This window comes from Lathamus discolor, chromosome Z (assembly GCF_037157495.1).
Source record: "Lathamus discolor isolate bLatDis1 chromosome Z, bLatDis1.hap1, whole genome shotgun sequence".
Taxonomy (NCBI): domain Eukaryota; kingdom Metazoa; phylum Chordata; class Aves; order Psittaciformes; family Psittacidae; genus Lathamus; species Lathamus discolor.
Window position 1 is genome coordinate 15,475,001 of NC_088909.1, and position 18,901 is coordinate 15,493,901.

An 18,901-nucleotide genomic window follows, 5' to 3' on the forward strand; every position below is an offset into this window, starting at 1 on the left:
CTGTATTTTCTGTTGGAAAGATATGACATTAAAAAGGGGAAATACTTCCATTATAGCATACTTTTGCCCAATATTTTGTTACTGACTGACTGACAGAAACCAGACAAAGAATAAAACAAAAGGAAGAAAAATGTTAAGCTTTCAATTTATTTAAAAACCTGTATTATTTTATGATTCTGCTTTACTTTATGCTAAGGAAACTAACTTAAGACCTGATCAGAGTATCACTTTTCAAATGCCTAAATCCCTGTAAAGGTTTAGTGTCTGGCTGTGTGCATTTTGCTCAGTATTAACATGTTCAATGGAGTACTTTGATTTTTTTTTTTTTTTTTTATCTAGACGCCAGAAGCTGGTGAATATATGCTTCATAGCTTCAGATAAACCTTTTGTTCTTCTGGGGCTGATCAGCTGGTGCAACAGCGAGAGGGAGAGGAGGAAGGAAATTCACAGGGGCTCCACGGTTTCAAAAAGTCAAATTACCTCTGAGCCATGGCATTGCTGATAATTTAAATGAAAAAATATATATACAGGCTGCACCACACAACATCTCTACTGTTAGGACTTTTAATGAAGCCCCAGTTGTGATGACACTGAAGCAGGGAACGCTACGGTGGGATAATTACTTGGCTCCCTCGCAGCTGAGTTTCACAGATGCATTATTAACGGCACATTCCATGCCATAACGAGCACCGAATGTAGGTGGGATTCACAAGCCCCGGCATCCGCCATTAGCAGGTTGGCGCAAACACAAATGAGTGTTTTCACAAAAGCATGCAAAGGTTGTGAAATTCCAATGAATTCTTTCACTGGAAAAAAGAGTTCAAGCTGCCATGACCGGATATGTCACCTCCCACGGCACGCCGTACGCCCGGCGAGGCACCATGGGAAATTACAGAATCAGAATGCATTGATTTTTCTGTAGAAAATACAGGCAGCAGCCCTGATGAAGAATTAAAGAGGAAATGTAATAACCTAATTCTCCTCCACTGTCCTCACACACACACCCCTTCCAGCCTGGGCACCTAGCTCCTGCATCCAGGCAATTGCCAGGCAAAAGACAAGGATAAAAATTACCTTTGCTTAAGCAGGCAGTGAGATACAGGGCTGCTGACACTGGGGTTGGACTTGGCTTGCTTTTTCTGAACGTCATCGGCTTTAGGACACAACATTTCCAAACAATACTTGTTTTATGCTGCCACATTTTATGTTATTCTCCATGACATTCATCCCCAAACATTCCTATGACACAGACCCCTAACAGGCTTCCTCTATAGAATACTATTTACAGTATAAGAAATTATTAATAATTCCTCCTCAAACCATACTGTATATGTCTTGAAAACTCTGGAGAATACAGAGAGAATTTTCCCTCTCTCTTTCATGCCACACACATAGAAAATACGACATTAACATCTTCCTTTACTACAGGGCAAGTCAGCCCAGCACTGTGCCTACATTCTTTCCTAGCCTCGTCAATGGCAGATGCAATTAAAACATTCCTTATGACCCTGCAGAGTAGTGCTTGTTTCACTGTTTGCAGTGTAAGTTTGAAAAATGCAGTTACAAAATTAGTGGCAGCCTGCTTTTTTCTTTTTTCTTTTTTTTTTTTTAAGCTTCTATTTCAAGGTGACCCTTTTCCTACTCTGTGTGTCACCCCAAGTGTTGCTGCATGCATACTGAACCAAAGCTCTCCCAGTAATTAACACCAGCGCTTAATGAAGTCCAGCTGCTGTGATGGCAAACTGAAGGGATGCCAACCTTTGTAAACTAGTACTTGGGCTACTCCAGTTACAGCTGCTTTAAATCCACAGCAGTCAACTTCTTTTTGCCTACTTCTCAGGGATAATTCTTACCAAATAAGACAAGTGTTCAAGATTAAGCATCTAATAACAAAGCATATCTCTGAACTAATATTTCAAGCTGGAAACGATATAAGGAACTAGATCAACTTAAATGAACACTGCAAAATTAATAAAAACCTTGAGTAGCAAATGAAAAGCTAAAATTAAGATCTGCACTGTTAAATACATAAACCTTTAAAAGCCCTGGAAGTTCAGTTCCAATGGAAAATTGGAGACAGATTCTTCAGCAATATCTGTTCCTCTGAACTCCTTTCCTGATTCAGTATGAGAGGCACTAACAGCCAATGCTTTATAAAAATAATGCACTCTGCCAGTTGTTTCATTACATGTAGTGGTGTGTAGGGATACTAGGTGAATGGCTTTGGAGAATGTTTGGAAAGGCTTGCACTGTAACTCATACCACATGGATTTTCAAAAGAGGAAAACGAACTCCTTCCACAGTGTTCCTCTACATGTGCTTTCTTGCTCTGCTCCTTTATCTGCCTTTCTTAACATGCTACTTTTCCATGCTGAAGTACTGATAATAGTGTCCAATTAAAGTGGAAAATTTCTAAACTCCTCTACATAGCCAAAAATAGCAACTCAAAATTGCAAAACATGCCTTCCTTTCCTCTCAGACACACACAATAGATATACTACATCCCACATTTCTGCTTAACATACCCACGCAGAGCTCCCACTTTGCTCAAAGAGACATCTGACTTGGACTGGAGACAGAGAACTGTGGGCTGAGCTTTCCTGGAGAGGGAAGACCCTTCCACTGCCAGTCCAGGAGCTGGGGGAAGCAAGAATCGGTGAACTGGGCTCGGCCAGAACCACAGAAGAGGTACTTCATTTTCACAATTACTAACAGAGATAATGGCTTCTACTATGATAAACACTAAGTGGCCTTTTAAAAGGCACAAGGGAAGGGAACCGACTAATTTACTTTCATTTGAACTAATTTACACATAGGTAACATAACAATTCACAAACATATTCAGCACCAGGAAATCTTCTTCCAAGCAGAAGCTAATCCAAGTCTCAAGCTCTGCAACTGGCCCAATTTTTTCCCTCAGAGACCTAACATTGCACCGGATCAGTATTAAAAGTCCATCCTTGATTATTTTGGATATCCATGCTCCTGAGAATATAACTTGAAAACAAAATCATTAGCTTACACAATAAAAGAGTCCTTGAAGAAGAAAAAGAAAAATCATTGTGTGTGCAGAGCAATGCTGACTTCCAAGCACAAATTCCTTTGGTTTCCTTAATGCTAGCTTTGGACCCTATCTATGACCCTAAAGGAGCTGCACCGAAATAACTGCATAACCTGGCAGCACTCTGCAATGTATCAACATTTCACAGACAGGAAGGTAGCAAAGGCCTAAAGCCAAGAACCCAACTTTGGTTTAATTTACAGAAAATATTGCATGTATTACACCATTTATTTTGCTTATTGTACATTTGATATTAAATTATCCTGACATTCATAGGGACAGCCAGTGTCTGATTATCAAAAAGCCGTTGTGTCTAGGTTCCACACGGGCAAACCATGAGAAAGGAATGTGGTGGTTTCACATGGCACAGTAAAAAGCTCACAAACCTCTTGCATGTATTAGCCTCTATGTAAGTCAACCATGGAAAAAAGTCTGCTTACAACAAAAGGCATGTGGTAACCATGATTATTCTGCCTTTAAAACTGAACATTTTAGATTTCTTAGCTCCCTCTTTTGTTCAGTTTTAGTTCTCATGCTTGCCATTTTCTGCTCTGCCCTGTTCTTTTTTTGTGCATGTTATAACCCGGCAGAACAAAAACCTGTGTAGTGAATCACACTGCTGATTTTTAAACAGGTGAGTGTTACTAGTTTCACCAAGAAAAGAGGTTCATAGGTGTATTTAAAATTAATTTTTTCAACTAATTTCACAAGGCAGCTATCCTGTTTCTTCTGCAATCATAAAGCTCACAACTTGCTAGCATGGAACCTTCCTGCTTCCCAAAGGTTGGATGTTCAAATACATCCATGCAGTCTTTCCTCAGACTTCAGACTTCAGGTTCCTCTAACATGTTTGTGGTGCTCAAATGCAAATAGACCTGTATCCATTAAATTACAGGTATCCTCTTTTGTCCTGGAGGCTTCTTTTAAAGCTGCTGTGTTCCAGCAGTGTGGTGTTAAGTAGAAGACACACAATAACTTCCGAAGAAGAAAAAAAAAAAGTATTTCTTTATGAAACTGGCAGGCAGAGGAACCGAAGTTCCTCATGGGATACTACCCTTGTTCAAGATTTTGAAAGGTAAGGCCATAGACACCTAAAAATAATATTTCTTCTACGTATTCATGAATAGAAGAATAGACGTTTTAAGATTATGTGTGGAAAGTGGAATCTGTAGACCTTTCAACACTGCTGAATTTATTATTTCAGTACCCTGACACACTGCTGTATGTGCATAGGTGCAGTTATCCCCTGTGTAACACAGCATGCACACTCCATGGGCATGTGAGTAACTTCATGAATTAGGTGTATGACAGATGTGGCTTGGTTCAGGATAAAGCAATAAACATACCACTGGCAGTACTTCAGAGAAGTCACTGTACCACACCAGTTTTTTAAAAACAAGATTCAGGATTCTGGCATCTTGAACTTTAAACCCACTCCTAAGGGAGGCACATATAGCTTAGACAAGACATGACTTTATTGTATAATTTGTCAGGAATAGAATAGGTTTTCTTATTGAAATGAAGTGGAAAAGTGTGTTTACAGATTCTTTAGAGTGTTAGCTTCCATGTTTTTCAGCAAGCTACCCTCTGGTTTGCCACAAGTCGAAGCCTCCCTGTTAGCCAAGTTAAAAACTGACAAACCTGAAAGAGGTGCTGCTGATAACCCCAGATCTCCTCTCAGCAAGCCTGGCAAGGGTTGGTGCTGCTTCTCCTGTGTTCACGCTCCAGACAGGGAAATACTAATTGTCTTTTAAAAATCTCTATAGTATTTTGTCAATATTTTTTTATTACAGCAGAGCATGTATAAATATTTTATTGTAAACCAAGGGCCTAAAACAAACAGTTTAGTAAATAGTTATTACATTACAAGGAAAAACATCTGTGGAAACTGTTTTCCATGTAATTATTCTTGCTATTTTACATTAGCTCTCAATGTGAATTTCTTTGGCTCTAATGTTTCACTTGTTCTAAATCTTCCTCCTTGTTGCTATTATTAAAATCTTAAAAAGGTGCCAAATCTTAAATGAAGGAAAAAAATGATTCGCTAGAAATTATTCATATCACAGTGAGCCTCTACTAAACCTGGCAGGGGTGCAATATTTTCGGTGAAATTAACATAAAATATACAACTGCAAATTATCCAGGAAATAGCTGTGTTCTTTACAGTGCGCATTTACATTTGCTAAAAAATGTTCTACTTATCTGTCTCGCACAAAGCTCCAATCGCTTCCAAAGGCAGATTTAAAGGGATAGCAATAGCTCTGCATAGGGAGCATGGGCCTTACAGCGGCTGTAACAAACGGCTGTTGGGGAAAGTGACCTTCGATAATTACCAACGGTAACAGTCAGCGCTGGACAGTCCTTGTTGTGAATACTAACAATCTAATTTTAGATTTATTTCCCTTTTGGAACGCTGGATGGATTTCCTCTCTTAGGCCCGAGTCCTTTCTACTAAACACAAGAAAAACTGTAATACCATGTAAAAATGCAAATTTTTCTGTAAATATTTTATAAAATTGTTGCATACATCCCAAAAGCTATAGGTCTTAATTGAGAGCAGGCTATTTTTCCAGTCAATATATGGAAATGGAAAATGCTAATTCATGTTTTTCTACTTACGAAAAACCCTGGAGAATGGCAAAACCACAAATGCACTCACTTTAATATTATAAATATAATTTGGCTCCCTCTTTGCAGTCCCCGATGTCCTGGCTTTTATCTCCCAATGGCTGCAGAGGAAGAATCAGAGAATCGCTTTTACATCCCCTGCGCAGGAAGTCACCCCCGCGTGCTGCCAGCTTGGCAAAAGAGCAACAGCCTGAGCTAGCAAACGCGGCAAACAGGAACTGAAACAAGAAATTCCAGTGCTCTTACACAGGAAACAAGCCCCAGACGACAGCAAACTGGCTCAGAGTGAGTGGAGTGTACACTCAGCCCTACTGCTGAGAGCCACTGCCGCCCTGGGCTGGCAGTGTGGAGGAGCACGGCTGCCCCCACGCTGGGCCCCCAGCCCCATGGCTCGTCCTTAGGTTTATTTTCTCCCTTCAGAACAGCCAGTGGCCCCTACAACAAAGCCTGGAAACAACCTTTTACGAGTGGTACTGAATATGATTAAAAGTCGTTTAGCCTGCTGTAGCATATAGTTACTTACACTTGCTTTTATCTATCCATTTTTCATTTCCTTGTCAAGGAAAAGACTGAGTTTTGCATCTTCTAGGAAAGAAATCATTAGGCTGTTAAAATTAAAACTCTTCAAAGGTCATTGATACTGGCTTTGAAGACTGAAAATGATACTATTCCCCATTAGACTTTTAATCTCATGATTAGAGCTAAAGTTAACATGGCTGTTTCATTTTCTACCAGGGAAGAGTAAACTCATTTCTACTTTCTCTGCCAGAATACTTAATGGCATCCTATCTTGATGAACAACATCTCATAGTTAAACAGTCTGAACAATGGCAATGCAAAATACTTTGCAAGAGGTTTTTCGAATTTTTAAATGTTATTTGATTAACCTTGAAAGTCTTACTACATGCACAGCAAAATTCACCCATAGAAATCCCATGACTCAAAGCACCTGCTCTCTGTTGCCAAGACTGCAGTCCTCACTGGCAGCAGCTGGGAGACAAGGGGGAAGGATCCATATATTCCCAGGTTGAGCTCTTACTCCTGTATCCCCTAAAACTTACCCCTACTAACGTTTTGAATTGCATAATGCTAGTGAGTGCAAGCAGGACCTGACATGCCAGTAAGAGCTATCTGTGCAAGTAGAAACTGCCCCTGTGGGCTCCTCGTGGATACTAAGATAAGATTTGTGAAAACTTTGCAGGAAAGTCTGTGGGGCAAGAATTTACAGGTGCTCACTAGTTTCAAAGCCCACTCTACAGTGGTCACTCTTACTATAAGCAGACACATGGAAAAAAATCAGTTTTCTTCATTCAAGACAGACTCTGATAACCAGCTAGAAAAACTCAAGACTATAATTTCCTATTCAGTGTTCCACATGAGATGCACTTTGCTGTATTTAACACATTTTGCTGCTAATGGATTTCACAGTGTTGCCATTTTTATGCAGCTGTCCAAAATAAAATGTTGTGTATAATTTTGTGCTTCTGCCATATTGCTGACCTGCAAATGGTAGCCACTTCCCCGGTTTAAGCCTTCAGAAAATGGGAAAAATGTCTGACTAGGCCAATTAATATAGGTATTTTGTTTCTCTAGAGATTGTTTCCTAGTAAGTCATGTTCAAACAAGAACAAAGATGGATGATAGATATAATTACACCTTGTACATTTATAGTCCAGTAGCATTTCTACTGAAAGGAAAAACAAACTTCAATATTTCCAGGCGTTAAAAGAGTATTAGGACACGGTTCTAGAGCTAACAGACCCACACCTTTGTGTTACTTGAAATGTGGCCTCCTAGCCTGCATGACAAATGTCTCTTTCCTACAACACTGCAGACTGATGTTTAGATTGCAGAGACTACTACTGCACAAAACACAAACCACTTGGTAGTTAATAGTTCACAAGGAGTGTCTGTGTTGAAGCCCGGAACTGCTAACCTTCACCATCTTGAGCTGCTTGGCAGTGAAGCATTTACAAGCAAATGCACATTTCTGTTTCACCACAAGCTGTTCAGAAAATACACAGGCACTTTTCCCCACATCAACCCTACATGGACTCAGCACCCAAAGCTGAACAGCTATGCATGGAAGTCTCCTGCAATTGAAGAGTATGACAGACACCTGAGCATCAGATGTCCAGACAGTGGATATTAACACTGTTAACATATTCATACCAAAAAGAATCCTTACAAGTTTCAGTGAAAACCAGAAAAGACCCTCACTTTCTTTTTAATAATTCTCTGATAATATACTTAACTTTTCTGATACCTGAAGTGTTTTTGTATTATTGTATTTCTGTATAACTGTGGAATAATAGAATACGCTTCCTTTTTTTTAAGAGACAAAGCAAATTTTAAGGGAACTACAGACTTGAATTTCAGGCCTTTATTTTTTCTTAATTACTGTAATTACTAAAATAAAAAATTACAGATTGTTTTTTTCAATGGTTTGGGGTTTTTTTTGTTTTTTGTTTGGTTTTTTTTTGTTTTGTTTTGTTTTTTTTTTTATCTTTGTTGAACTCAAAGGATATGTAACTTTAAAAGCCTTAGATTAAAAAATGTAACATTCTCCTCCTAGATTTTTAAATGGCATATAAAGTGAGCTAATCAAGCAACTAACATCTCATAATTTTAATTCTCCATCCCTTGGAAGTTCATAACTCAGGCTTAACACAGACATCGTTGATTTCAGCTTCTGACACATTCAGATTAGCCTCCAAAGGAAATTCTCCATTGATGTTCTTCAAGACACAGTTATTAAGAGTTTTAAAATATTTTAAAGGGGTAGAAGGGGTTGTTTCCCCACTCCCCTAAAATCTAAATTCTTAAAGAATAAATGCTGGATCAAGAAGTCAAAAGTTGCTCTACCCTTTTTCTTTCTCGCTTTTTTTTTTTTTTTTTTTTTTTTTAGAAAAAAAGAGGAAATTATAGAATAAATTCTTAACTAAAAAGTTAAAAAAGGAGAAAAAGTCATTGCAGTACTTTCTTCCCTTCAACTTTAGGTATCTATATCTGACTCAGCTTGAATCAGTAACTTTCATTGCATGAGGTTTCATCATTTAACTTTTTTTGCCAGTATTTATTCCTGGATATAACTCACAGTCATGGGGCTTAAGAAATATTTGTCCGTACCTCAATAATACATGATAGCCAATGCAAGAAAAACACAACAGAGAACATACCACTGGTGCTAGGTGACGTTGATCCTTTAAAACACCTAAACTCTACCTCGAAAAAAAACTAAAACCAATGGATCTGCATAGCCTGAACCACACTAAAATAACTTGCCCGTGAATACAGAATAAAACACAGCCATCATAAAAGCTAAACACTTCACAGTTACATGCACAGTTTTCAAAATATTAGGTCATTTTTTAAGGCCCTTAACTGTTCACCAGACAATGGATGATGAGCATCTGATGGCAGAATTAAATTTCAAATCGGCTATGATTGACTGAAGCAGTGATTTATACTCACAAGAAGTGTGCTGTGTACTTCCTACTGCAATGCCATTTTTTCACCAATTCAGGTGGTGCAAAAGAAGGAAACACCAGACCAAACTGGTTTTAGCCTGTTCCTACAGGATACAGGGGTAAAAAAGCTCCACTCTTCCCCATGGGGTTAGCACCACATGCACCCCATCTGTCTCTGGGTTTGTGCTGGCACAATAAGCCACAAAACACAAAGCAGAGGAGAGGCAGGAGAGAGCATATTGGTCAAAAAGACAACTATGGAAAACACCAAGAGACCAGTGAGGTGTTTTGACTTTTCTTCTGAAGACCAAGGTATTCATACACACGGTTTCTTTGGGGTTTGTCAGAGGTGGCAGAATCAAAAAGCTTTTTCATTTATAAAATTATGATTTTCCAGTTTATTGAAGTTTGACATTACTGCAAGGAAATCGGACAAGGACAACCTGAAGTCTTCTTCTTCAAGCTTACTGTGCAATCACACAGTGAATATTAACTGTCACAAGAATGGCAAGATTTTTATTTTTTTTAATTACAGAAATTTAATCTTTAAAATGGCACACAATAAGTCAGCCAAGTCAAAATATTCAATTAAAAAACCTTCTCAGTCCTACAAAGGCTCAAAGCTCTCAAAAGTTACTAATAAATTGAAGGAAAATAGTTTTGTGACAAAAACTTGCTATAGAAGCAAGCAAGCACACCTGGTGCAAATGACAGAGACCATTTACGCAAAGGCTTTATCTGTGTCAGGAGTCTTGAAACACTGAAAAAGGTAAAAGCATTTAAATAATTTACATGGGTTTGCTTCATGGGTATCACTTGTGAGGGACTTCAGGGTAGTAAAGTTTCCCTTCGCAAATGAAAAAATAGAAGGTGCCAGTACCCCTGATAGGCAGAGCATACAGAAAAGCTGGGTCTGATTTGACCTGCTTGCCAGTGATGACAAAACAGAAATAGCTTTTTTTAAGGACTGTGTCATTTGGTAACCTCTTGTTCTCAGAGACCGTATTAAATCTTCCCCAAGGTTAAGGATGCAGTTTAGTTTGAACTATAATTAAAAGCAACAGGCCAACAATCCCTCTTTGAAGTCAACAAGGTAACCGGAGGAACAAATCTGGCCCTTTAGCATACAGACAATCCATTTTTCTCTGATAACCAGAGTTAGGGTTCAGCATATGTACACCAGTACCCATACTGATTCAAACCCAAAGGTTTCTAAAAAAGTTAGAATTACAATAGGCATCGTAGGTCCACTGCTCAGGAGTGCCGAATATTGAACCAGAAATTCAGAAAGAAAAAATCCAGAACTTCATTAGTAGAAAAGGAATTTAACTGTAGTTTACTTTCTTTTCACGTTTTTCTATGACTGGAAACAGTCTGGAACCTTGTCTAGGTTTCCCCAAAGAGGTAAAAAGAGTATTTTATAACTCTGCCCAAGCTAATTCCTACCTAACCCAGTACGGGTTTTCCCAGTTTCACTAAACATTCACTCTTTGTTCCTTATTCTGTTCTCAAATTTCAGCTGTCTTTCACGAAAAGGCACAAAGCTTTCTATCACTCAAGAGAGGTGGTACAGGAAGCTGATATTTCCAAACCAATAAAGTCATTTGGCAAATAAAGAAGAAATGGCAATAACATCTACTTTCTCCAGATAAAGCTGTTATCTATTAATAAGCTCCCATAAATAAAACACTAACACCTAGATTTTAGGACAAAAGTGATTCAGACATTAGTCTCACATTCACATGAGGAGAAGAACAACTTCCTGAAAATGTTATGTTAAGTCTGAAGACTACACCTAGAAATAATGGAGGGTTTGCTCCCTCCTCCATCACCTAGAAATATGCTGGTGCTTCTTCCTTGAAAGTAGGACACAGAGGGGTGCTAACCTCTCCACTGCGAAGGAGCAGAGCCATTTTGCCATCTGCAGGGAGAACCCAAACCCCATATGGTGAGAATTTGTTTTCTTTTCCAGATTCAAGATTTGTAAAGAGGGGCCAAGAAATCTGATTGTGAACGTAAGAGATACATGTATGTAAAATATCTGAGAAACAGGCAAAATCATCTCTGCAGACTTAAATACCAGTGTACATCAGCTTTCAAGGTTAATGGCATTAATAAAAATTAAGAACAAATTACACATTCAGAGGAATCACTGCTACACAGGGCAAAGTTAACTAAAAAATAGCATATTTTTTGCCACACTGCCTAACTGATGTTGCAAGGCTGGGAATAGATTGAGGAGCTTGCTAATGAGAACTTTGAAGAAACATCACACTTAAAACCCAGACTGATTGCAGAAAAGATGTTTTATCAACTGCTCCCTTTATGAATAAATATGAAACTACCAGGAAAATGTTTAAACAGGTGTAGTCACAACTGCATACGAAAATTGAGTTTGGAGGCTGTAAGGAATCTTAACACAGTTAAGAAAGAATGAAAGCAATGTAAAACTGTGATCATAGCCGATTATGCATGTATCATGCAAAACAGGAATGTTGTCATAGCAGCTATAAAAATGTCAGTGAAAACCGATCTACTATTACCAAGTTGTAAATGAAATGAAAAATGCAGAAGGAATATGTGAATGAATACATTAAGAGAAACGTTATTTCTTTGCTGGTAGATAAACAAGCAAAACAAAACACATTCTCATAAAACATAGTAATTTGTATTAACAAATATGCATAGATAACAATTACATGAAGCCACAGCTGCACAGTATGACTGGATAAAATTATTAAGATTAGGGATAATGAATTTTCCAACCTTGGAAAAGAAGGGGCAGTAAAAATCCAATGTTATGAAACAAGTTTCAAAGTAAGAAACCAATTAAGTAACAAATTATAAATGGACAATATTGTTTATATTAAAGGGAGCTGCTTCTGTCTGTTAGCAATGGCAACTGGCTTTCAGTTAAAAAATTCAGCTACACTGTTAAAAAGTGTGGCTTTTAAAATGAAGCATTTCTAGCCTTTTAAATACTATACTCATTACAGTGTTATTTAACTACCCGGACAAGTGCTTAATGCCAAAAATAATTAACATGAAAAACAGAAATCCAGGGCTTAGGGTTGGACAAAATAACACGAGGACCTACTGGCATAAGCAAATTCCTCTGCCCACAAGCAAGCTCCATTCAGGCAGTTTCCTGCAGCAGCACTGGCAGGGCTATGGCCAGCCCACGGCACTCACACATGGTGGGAGTACTGCTCTCATGTGCGTGTGGAAACATCATGTATGTCATTCGTCTGTTAAGATAAATACGCTTAGCTGTTTTTCACTAAAATTACTCTTTCACAATAGCTAGCCAAATGAAAATCTAGTACATATTGTTAATTAAGTCAAGCCCACATAGAATTGGATAGTGAAGCAAGTGATGGGTAAATATATGATGGATGTATCTTCATTTCTGCATTAAAAGCGCAATTACTTGGAACACGCTTTACAAACATAAAGGTTAAAAAAATATTTTTGAGTTCCTAATGTGTCCATAATCAATTCACACATTCAGCTGTTGAGTTCAGAAATATGTTCCTGTTGATAATTTGCATCTAATGCGTCAAAAACAATCTGGCACAATTTATTTGCCTTAATGCCTGAAAGCCATTACCAAGATAGTCCTTTACAATGTCATCATCATTGCTACTATGTATATGTTTTAACTAACAGTAGTGCTTATGTCTGAAGAGTTTCCCTCAAGAATTAAACAGTTTTGTTTCAGGATACAATATCGTGACTGTATCTTAATGGAAGGAATGGAAGAGAATTTACCAAATAGCACCCTTAAACTTTAAATCAATTCAAGTACTGTGTTAAACACAGAAAAATGGGAATTTCACAAGAATTAAAGCTGCCCTTCTTCCTATATAACCCTGGGCCAAATCCTAATGTCCCCTGTGCAGGGCTCCAATTTTGGTATTTCATATAAAAGGTGTTTTATTATAAGAGAGATTCTGAGACGTGTTGGCTGTCCTCAGCTCTCAAATCAATGAGAACAAGAAACAGAGCACTTCACAAGATCAGGCCTAAGTATCAGAAATGCTTTACATCCGCATCAGAGATGCCCAGGGCTAGTAGTTCTGCATGTATAAAAGTCAGTTCTGCAAAACTGATCCTAACCTACATCCTTTTCACATACACATGCACTTAGAATCTACCGTGACAGGCCAGAGTCCAAGACCATCCAAAATGAGTCCAAACGTTTATTTACATAATATATAATCTAGCCATTTTGTTAAGATCTGAATTTATGAAAACTATGAGTTCCTAAATCAAAAGATAAAACTTTTTGCTTCCATTTTTAAACAGAAGAGGAAAACATAACTGGGAATGCATTGGTTTATGTTTGATTTTGAATACTATCTCAACCCCTTCACCACTGTGCTGTTTTCATCTCAGCTTGGTATCAACTGCTAATTCTTTTGAATATAAAATTAACTTTCTAAATTGCTGCTTTTTAGGAAATTATTTCTGTGATTACTAACTTTAAAAGAGGCAGTTTGACCTCTTATGAGCAACAAACTTATTTTGTTAATTTTAGATATTCTGTTATTTTGAGATGTCAACAAAAATCCAAACCTTTTTTTTTTTGTCATGTTTTGTTTAGAATACTTTTATGCATCTGAAAGAAACCTAACTGTGAAAGGTTGTTATCCCTCCTCTTTGTTTTTAATACTGGCAGAGTGTTTCCAGAACTTGAAACTTGATCTTTAAGGGCAGGAAAGGTAATTCAGATACTTGGAGTCCTGTGCTACATACAATGTATGATATACTATGGCTTAGGGCAGCACTCAGAAAATTTCCACCATTCCTCCAAAAATGGTGTTTAACTTGGTTGGCCCCATCACATCAAACAGGGACGTATTTATTCAGACAGCACTCCACGAACCAGATCACTGAACAATTTCCATATGACTTCTGGAAGTTTTCCCTCCAGTACTCCCTTTTGTCCCCAGCGGCTCTCAAAGCACATATCTCAAAGCATCATGCATATACTGCAACACATCCAGCCTGTGCCCCCCCCTTCCTCCCTCGCTGCTCACCAGCATTCAGATGTGAATTTTCACTGGGAGCACCTATAATTGCATGTGTAAGGACAGGAGTGGCACCAGGGAAGGGCTCTGTTTAGCTCTGAGGAGCTGGACAACCTCTTGTGAGCCCACAAACCCTTACACACCTCTGGAGCCAGAGGCAGGAAAGCCCTGAAGCTACCCCAGCATTAGAGCATGGCCAGGAATCGTCGTTTTCCCTGTTCCAGCACTAACTGCACTGCAGTTGAGTTTCCCTGCACATTTGTCAGGAGGCTTTCTTAGAGAAAGGGAGAAAGAAGGGTGGGCACAGTTGCTCATCTTTTGGGGCATTAAATAGGAAACATCCCCCATCTAACCAAGACAGAGAGAAGTACTGCTGTGACCTCTTGCCTTAGCCAAACAGCTGAGAGCCCCAGCACATATCTGCATGTACTTTTCCATGGTACAGGGTGACCTGACCTGCTTGGAGAGTGACATATCTGTGGAATTTTGTGCATCTTGAAAAATATTAATTAGGGCACCCAGCCAGGCTTTGGGAACAGCACAGCTGTAAAGAAACAATAGGAAGCCTCAGGCCCAAATCCTTACATTCCCTGTGCAGGGTTCTGAGTGGGGTCTTCCTTGGCAGCACAGGATGGGTGAGTGCTGGGGCCTTTTCGCCAGGGCAGCCACCACTCAGACGCTGTGGGGACTCGGTGGTGGCTCTGTGATGGAGACTGAAGTTTTATGGCTCCCCCAGCCATAGGGGAGAAGCTGCACTGACAGATTTCCACACTTCTGGCTGCTGCCATGACTGCTCAGTGCACCCTGCAGAGCCCACGGCTGCATACACCCATCCTTCCCTCCATCTAGCAGAGAATGCACATCAGAGTCAGTGGTAGGTGGGGAGATAAGGGAGAGAAGCTTTAAACATGGCCAGGTCAGCGCAACAGGAGGTAAGCAAGTACAGAGGCAGCAAGAACTACTGAAAGTTTTTGATATAGTCCCAGGTGGACTCCCTAACCCCTGAAAATGTTTCAAAAGAGGGATCCCCTTTCTGTGGGCATGGAAATGTTTCAAAGGAGCGCCAATCAGTACAATGTTTCAAAGACCTCTGCCCTCCAAAAATTCCACCCTGAACACCCCACATTCCCCAGCTGAGAACCATTTCTAAACAGACCCCTTCCTGTCTAGGCACAGCTGAGGTCTGTTCTGTTGCTTACAGCCCTTCTGCAGGCCCCAGTGTAAAATGAAACAAAACATCGACCATTTACCTCCTCTGGGGATGTATCCAGTCTGCTCCTTCCCCGGGGACCCTGCGCAGGACCCAATGTGCCTCTGTGTTCATGCACAGGATATGAAGGGCTAGAGTGCAGAAGAGTAATTTTTCAAAGTGGTGTGTAGGAGTAGCAATGGAAATTCCCTGCATACTGCTTCAAAAAAAAAAAAAAGAAAACCCTACCTCCATGAATTATGAGCAGGGCCTCTGACTTCAGACTGAGGAGCCGAGAGGCTGAAGAGAGAGGCACAGCCAACTTAACTGGATGCACTTTTTAAGACTATGAAGTAAGAAGTAATTGAATTATTTAATCATATTACGCATACTGATACTTGAGAGGTGTTGCTGCTACAGAGCAGGGACTCTTTTGTTGACAGTCACTTGAGCAGAATAAAACCATAAGCAAGTGCTCAGGGTATCTCAACTATTGATTTTGTGTTTCTCAAAGTATGAGAAGAAAGTGCTGCTGATAGGTCCTGGATTATCAAAGCCAAGGGGGTTTTTTACCTAAAAATCACATGTCAAGGCTAACTTCATTGTCTTGACTCACTTCAAATTCAAAAGAGAGATAAAAATCTCTCCCTGGAAATGCTTATCCTGCTCAAACACTTATCTTAGATTGGTATCAATCATTCATTTTCCCTAGACAGCATCTCAATGACTGTATTAAACCAGACACCTTAATTTTAGACAGATACAAGTTCTTTGAGATGAGCTCAACCTTAAGCTCCTGGGGAGATACAGTCTAAGGTCAAGATTCCCTCCACCCTCCAAAACCTTGGTTTTCACCCTGGGATCTCAGTGACCCTGCAGCACAGACAAATCCTCATCTGCAGACCTTAAATTGACAATGATAACATTAATAACCCCTTTGACATAGACCTGGGCTGCAGAAACAGCTATGTTAACTTCTTTCTCTCACTGCCCATCTGGCTAGACTTGGTCTAACATCAAGAATGGAAACTCTTGTATCCCTTGTTTTCTAAGTGATAACCAGTCTGAGTTAGGGATCTCAGGCTTAGATCAAAGAGCACAGGAGCAAGCCCAAGAGGCAATCCATAGCTGTTCTCACTCTTACTGACTCAGCACTATGCAAATTATCACCAGAAAAATCTTCACAGCATTTATTGTTGGAGAAGTGGTGACATCTAGCCTCTCCTTTTACCTTCAGTATTCCCCAGTAAAGAACGAGTATCATCAGCAGACTCACTGGCAACACCTTTTCTGAAGCAGTCACCTGTCCTGAAGGAGAGCAGGCACAAATGCCTTGTGCACTGAGATGACCACAGTGGGAGAAAGCTTGGCTCCATATTAAAGCTCTTTATACTTTACCCTTTCCTAAACTGCACCATAAAAAAAAAAAAAAAAAAAAAAAAAAAAGTGGTGACTTGAACTTAACAAGTGTTCTCAGTCCATATCTCAGCAAAGAGATACAAAGACTTGACACCACAGTGCAACAATTACACATTTTCTCACCATGTTCTGGTACTTACAATTTTCCAGGTCACAGCACGGAGATGATATGTACCTTTGTACTTATATAAAGTTCTTCCAAATATGTTTAACAACTTATTTACAGCTCCAAGGAAACAATAGGTACAGTTTTCACAAACAGCAGTACCACATTTTTCTCAGCTGCCTATGCCTTCTATCACTGTTGTTTTCCAATAGAATTAATAGTGAACCTTGTTGTGTCATCGTGTATTATTCCAGACAGCACTAATTTGGGAATATACATAAATAAACTTCACACATTAGTTACTGGAAAATGAAGAAGTTACATCTTTTCGAAGTGAAAAAGAATTCCCCTCTCAGATCAAGCAGAACCTTAACTTGGCACTTCATGACCTTTGTATTTAAAAACCATTTATTAGCCACTGAATCACAAATGAAGTTGCAACAAGTACTATGCTTGCCTAAGGACCTCCTTCTTTCAGGCTTCCTAAAAAAAAAATAAAAATTTAGGTGGAGCTACATGAAATCACTGTGGTCCAATTAACAAAGATCTCACTCTTTAAGCTTACAAACAAGATATAACATTAACACCTGCTAAGAAAGTAAACATTTTTAGATACCTTCATCTTAATCTGCTTGACATTGACTTCAAACTCCTGCCTGGCTCTCAGAAGAAACTTGTTGTGACTGACGTGTATTTTTCATTTGGGTTTAGGAGTGTGAAGACTTTGTCAGTCCATATTTCTCTCACTGGTGTTTATGCATAATTCACTTCAAAGATAATACAAGTTACATACATGAGTTGACAGGAGAATAGTTTCATAAATGTAAAATTGTTGAAGGAAAACCATTATGCTTATGGGAGGTAAATGCTACATGTGAACATATGACACACAGAGTGCACTGTAGGGTCCTTCAAGGGTTTTGTCCAACATATACCTACAGTGGCATGTGTAAGTAACTGCTTTGTGGTTTATACATCAAAATAAAATGACCTCTTGGGCCAGTACCTATATTTATAACATCTGTGCAGGCAGGAAAACATTTCTTTGCATTCATCAGGAAGGCAATCATACAGATGCAGCAAAAATACAACCCATCAGATTAAAGTAATACTTCACTACAAACTCTTGCAACAGGACCGCAGTAGAAGGCAGCAAGCACTGATTTTTAAAACACTTGTATGTCTGAAAAGTTGACTTTTCTGAAGCCCAAAATTGTTGGGGAAAAAAAAGCCAAACCAAAACCCACCACCAAACAAACAAACAAACAAAAAAACCCACAAAAAAAACACAAACAAAAAAAAAAAACAACAAAAAAACAAACCCACACTGAAATAACTCTGTAAGTGCTTTGTTTTGACAATGTTCCTCAGGAATTCAGCATACTTAGCTGGGAAAATGCTAGCAGTTAAATCTATTCAATGTCATGACACACAAAATTGAAACATAATTGCTCCTAAGTGGTTGACAACTGGCAAGTACTTTTTACATGGATAGAGAGAAATTTATGCTATCAAATGGAAGATACTGTCAAAAGTTTGATTTTAATATAAATGAAAATGCTACATGAGGACTCAAAAGGATAAGGAAAAAAGCTCAGCAGTAACACTTTTATAACCACATATTTAAAAAGCTTTGAAGAATCGTTATATCAAAATAATTTTCCCTGAAAGATAAAAAAATAAATCACAGCACGAATATTAACAAGTTATCAGAATAGTGAATTTCAAAGACTAGCAAAAAACAAGCAGCCAATGAGTGGCCTAGTTTAAAGAATGTCTTACCAATCATATGGTTAGCGACATGGATTTGTATCTCCCTCTCATTCTCAAAGGTCATCTGGCACTTGATGCACTGATAGGTCTTTTTCTGTTTAATAACCAAAAAGAGGTTAGAGAAAACTGCACTGTAGCATAATGCAAGTGTGATCATGAATATAACATGCTATATGCTTCAACCTCCCTCCACTGAGGACTTCTCTGCTCATATATCCCCAA

The 18,901-nt window shown here is 38.9% G+C and overlaps 1 protein-coding gene across 3 annotated transcripts in view; it reads right to left on the minus strand.

The window, feature by feature from the left end:
* Positions 1–18,901, minus strand: part of ZNF423 (zinc finger protein 423) — a 238,189-nt gene that overhangs the window by 73,022 nt on the left and 146,266 nt on the right. For all 3 annotated transcript variants that reach the window (XM_065663045.1, XM_065663044.1, XM_065663046.1), the window contains one exon: positions 18,689–18,773. In XM_065663045.1, the coding sequence (XP_065519117.1) occupies positions 18,689–18,773 (85 nt within the window). The remainder of the gene's footprint in view (positions 1–18,688; positions 18,774–18,901) is intronic.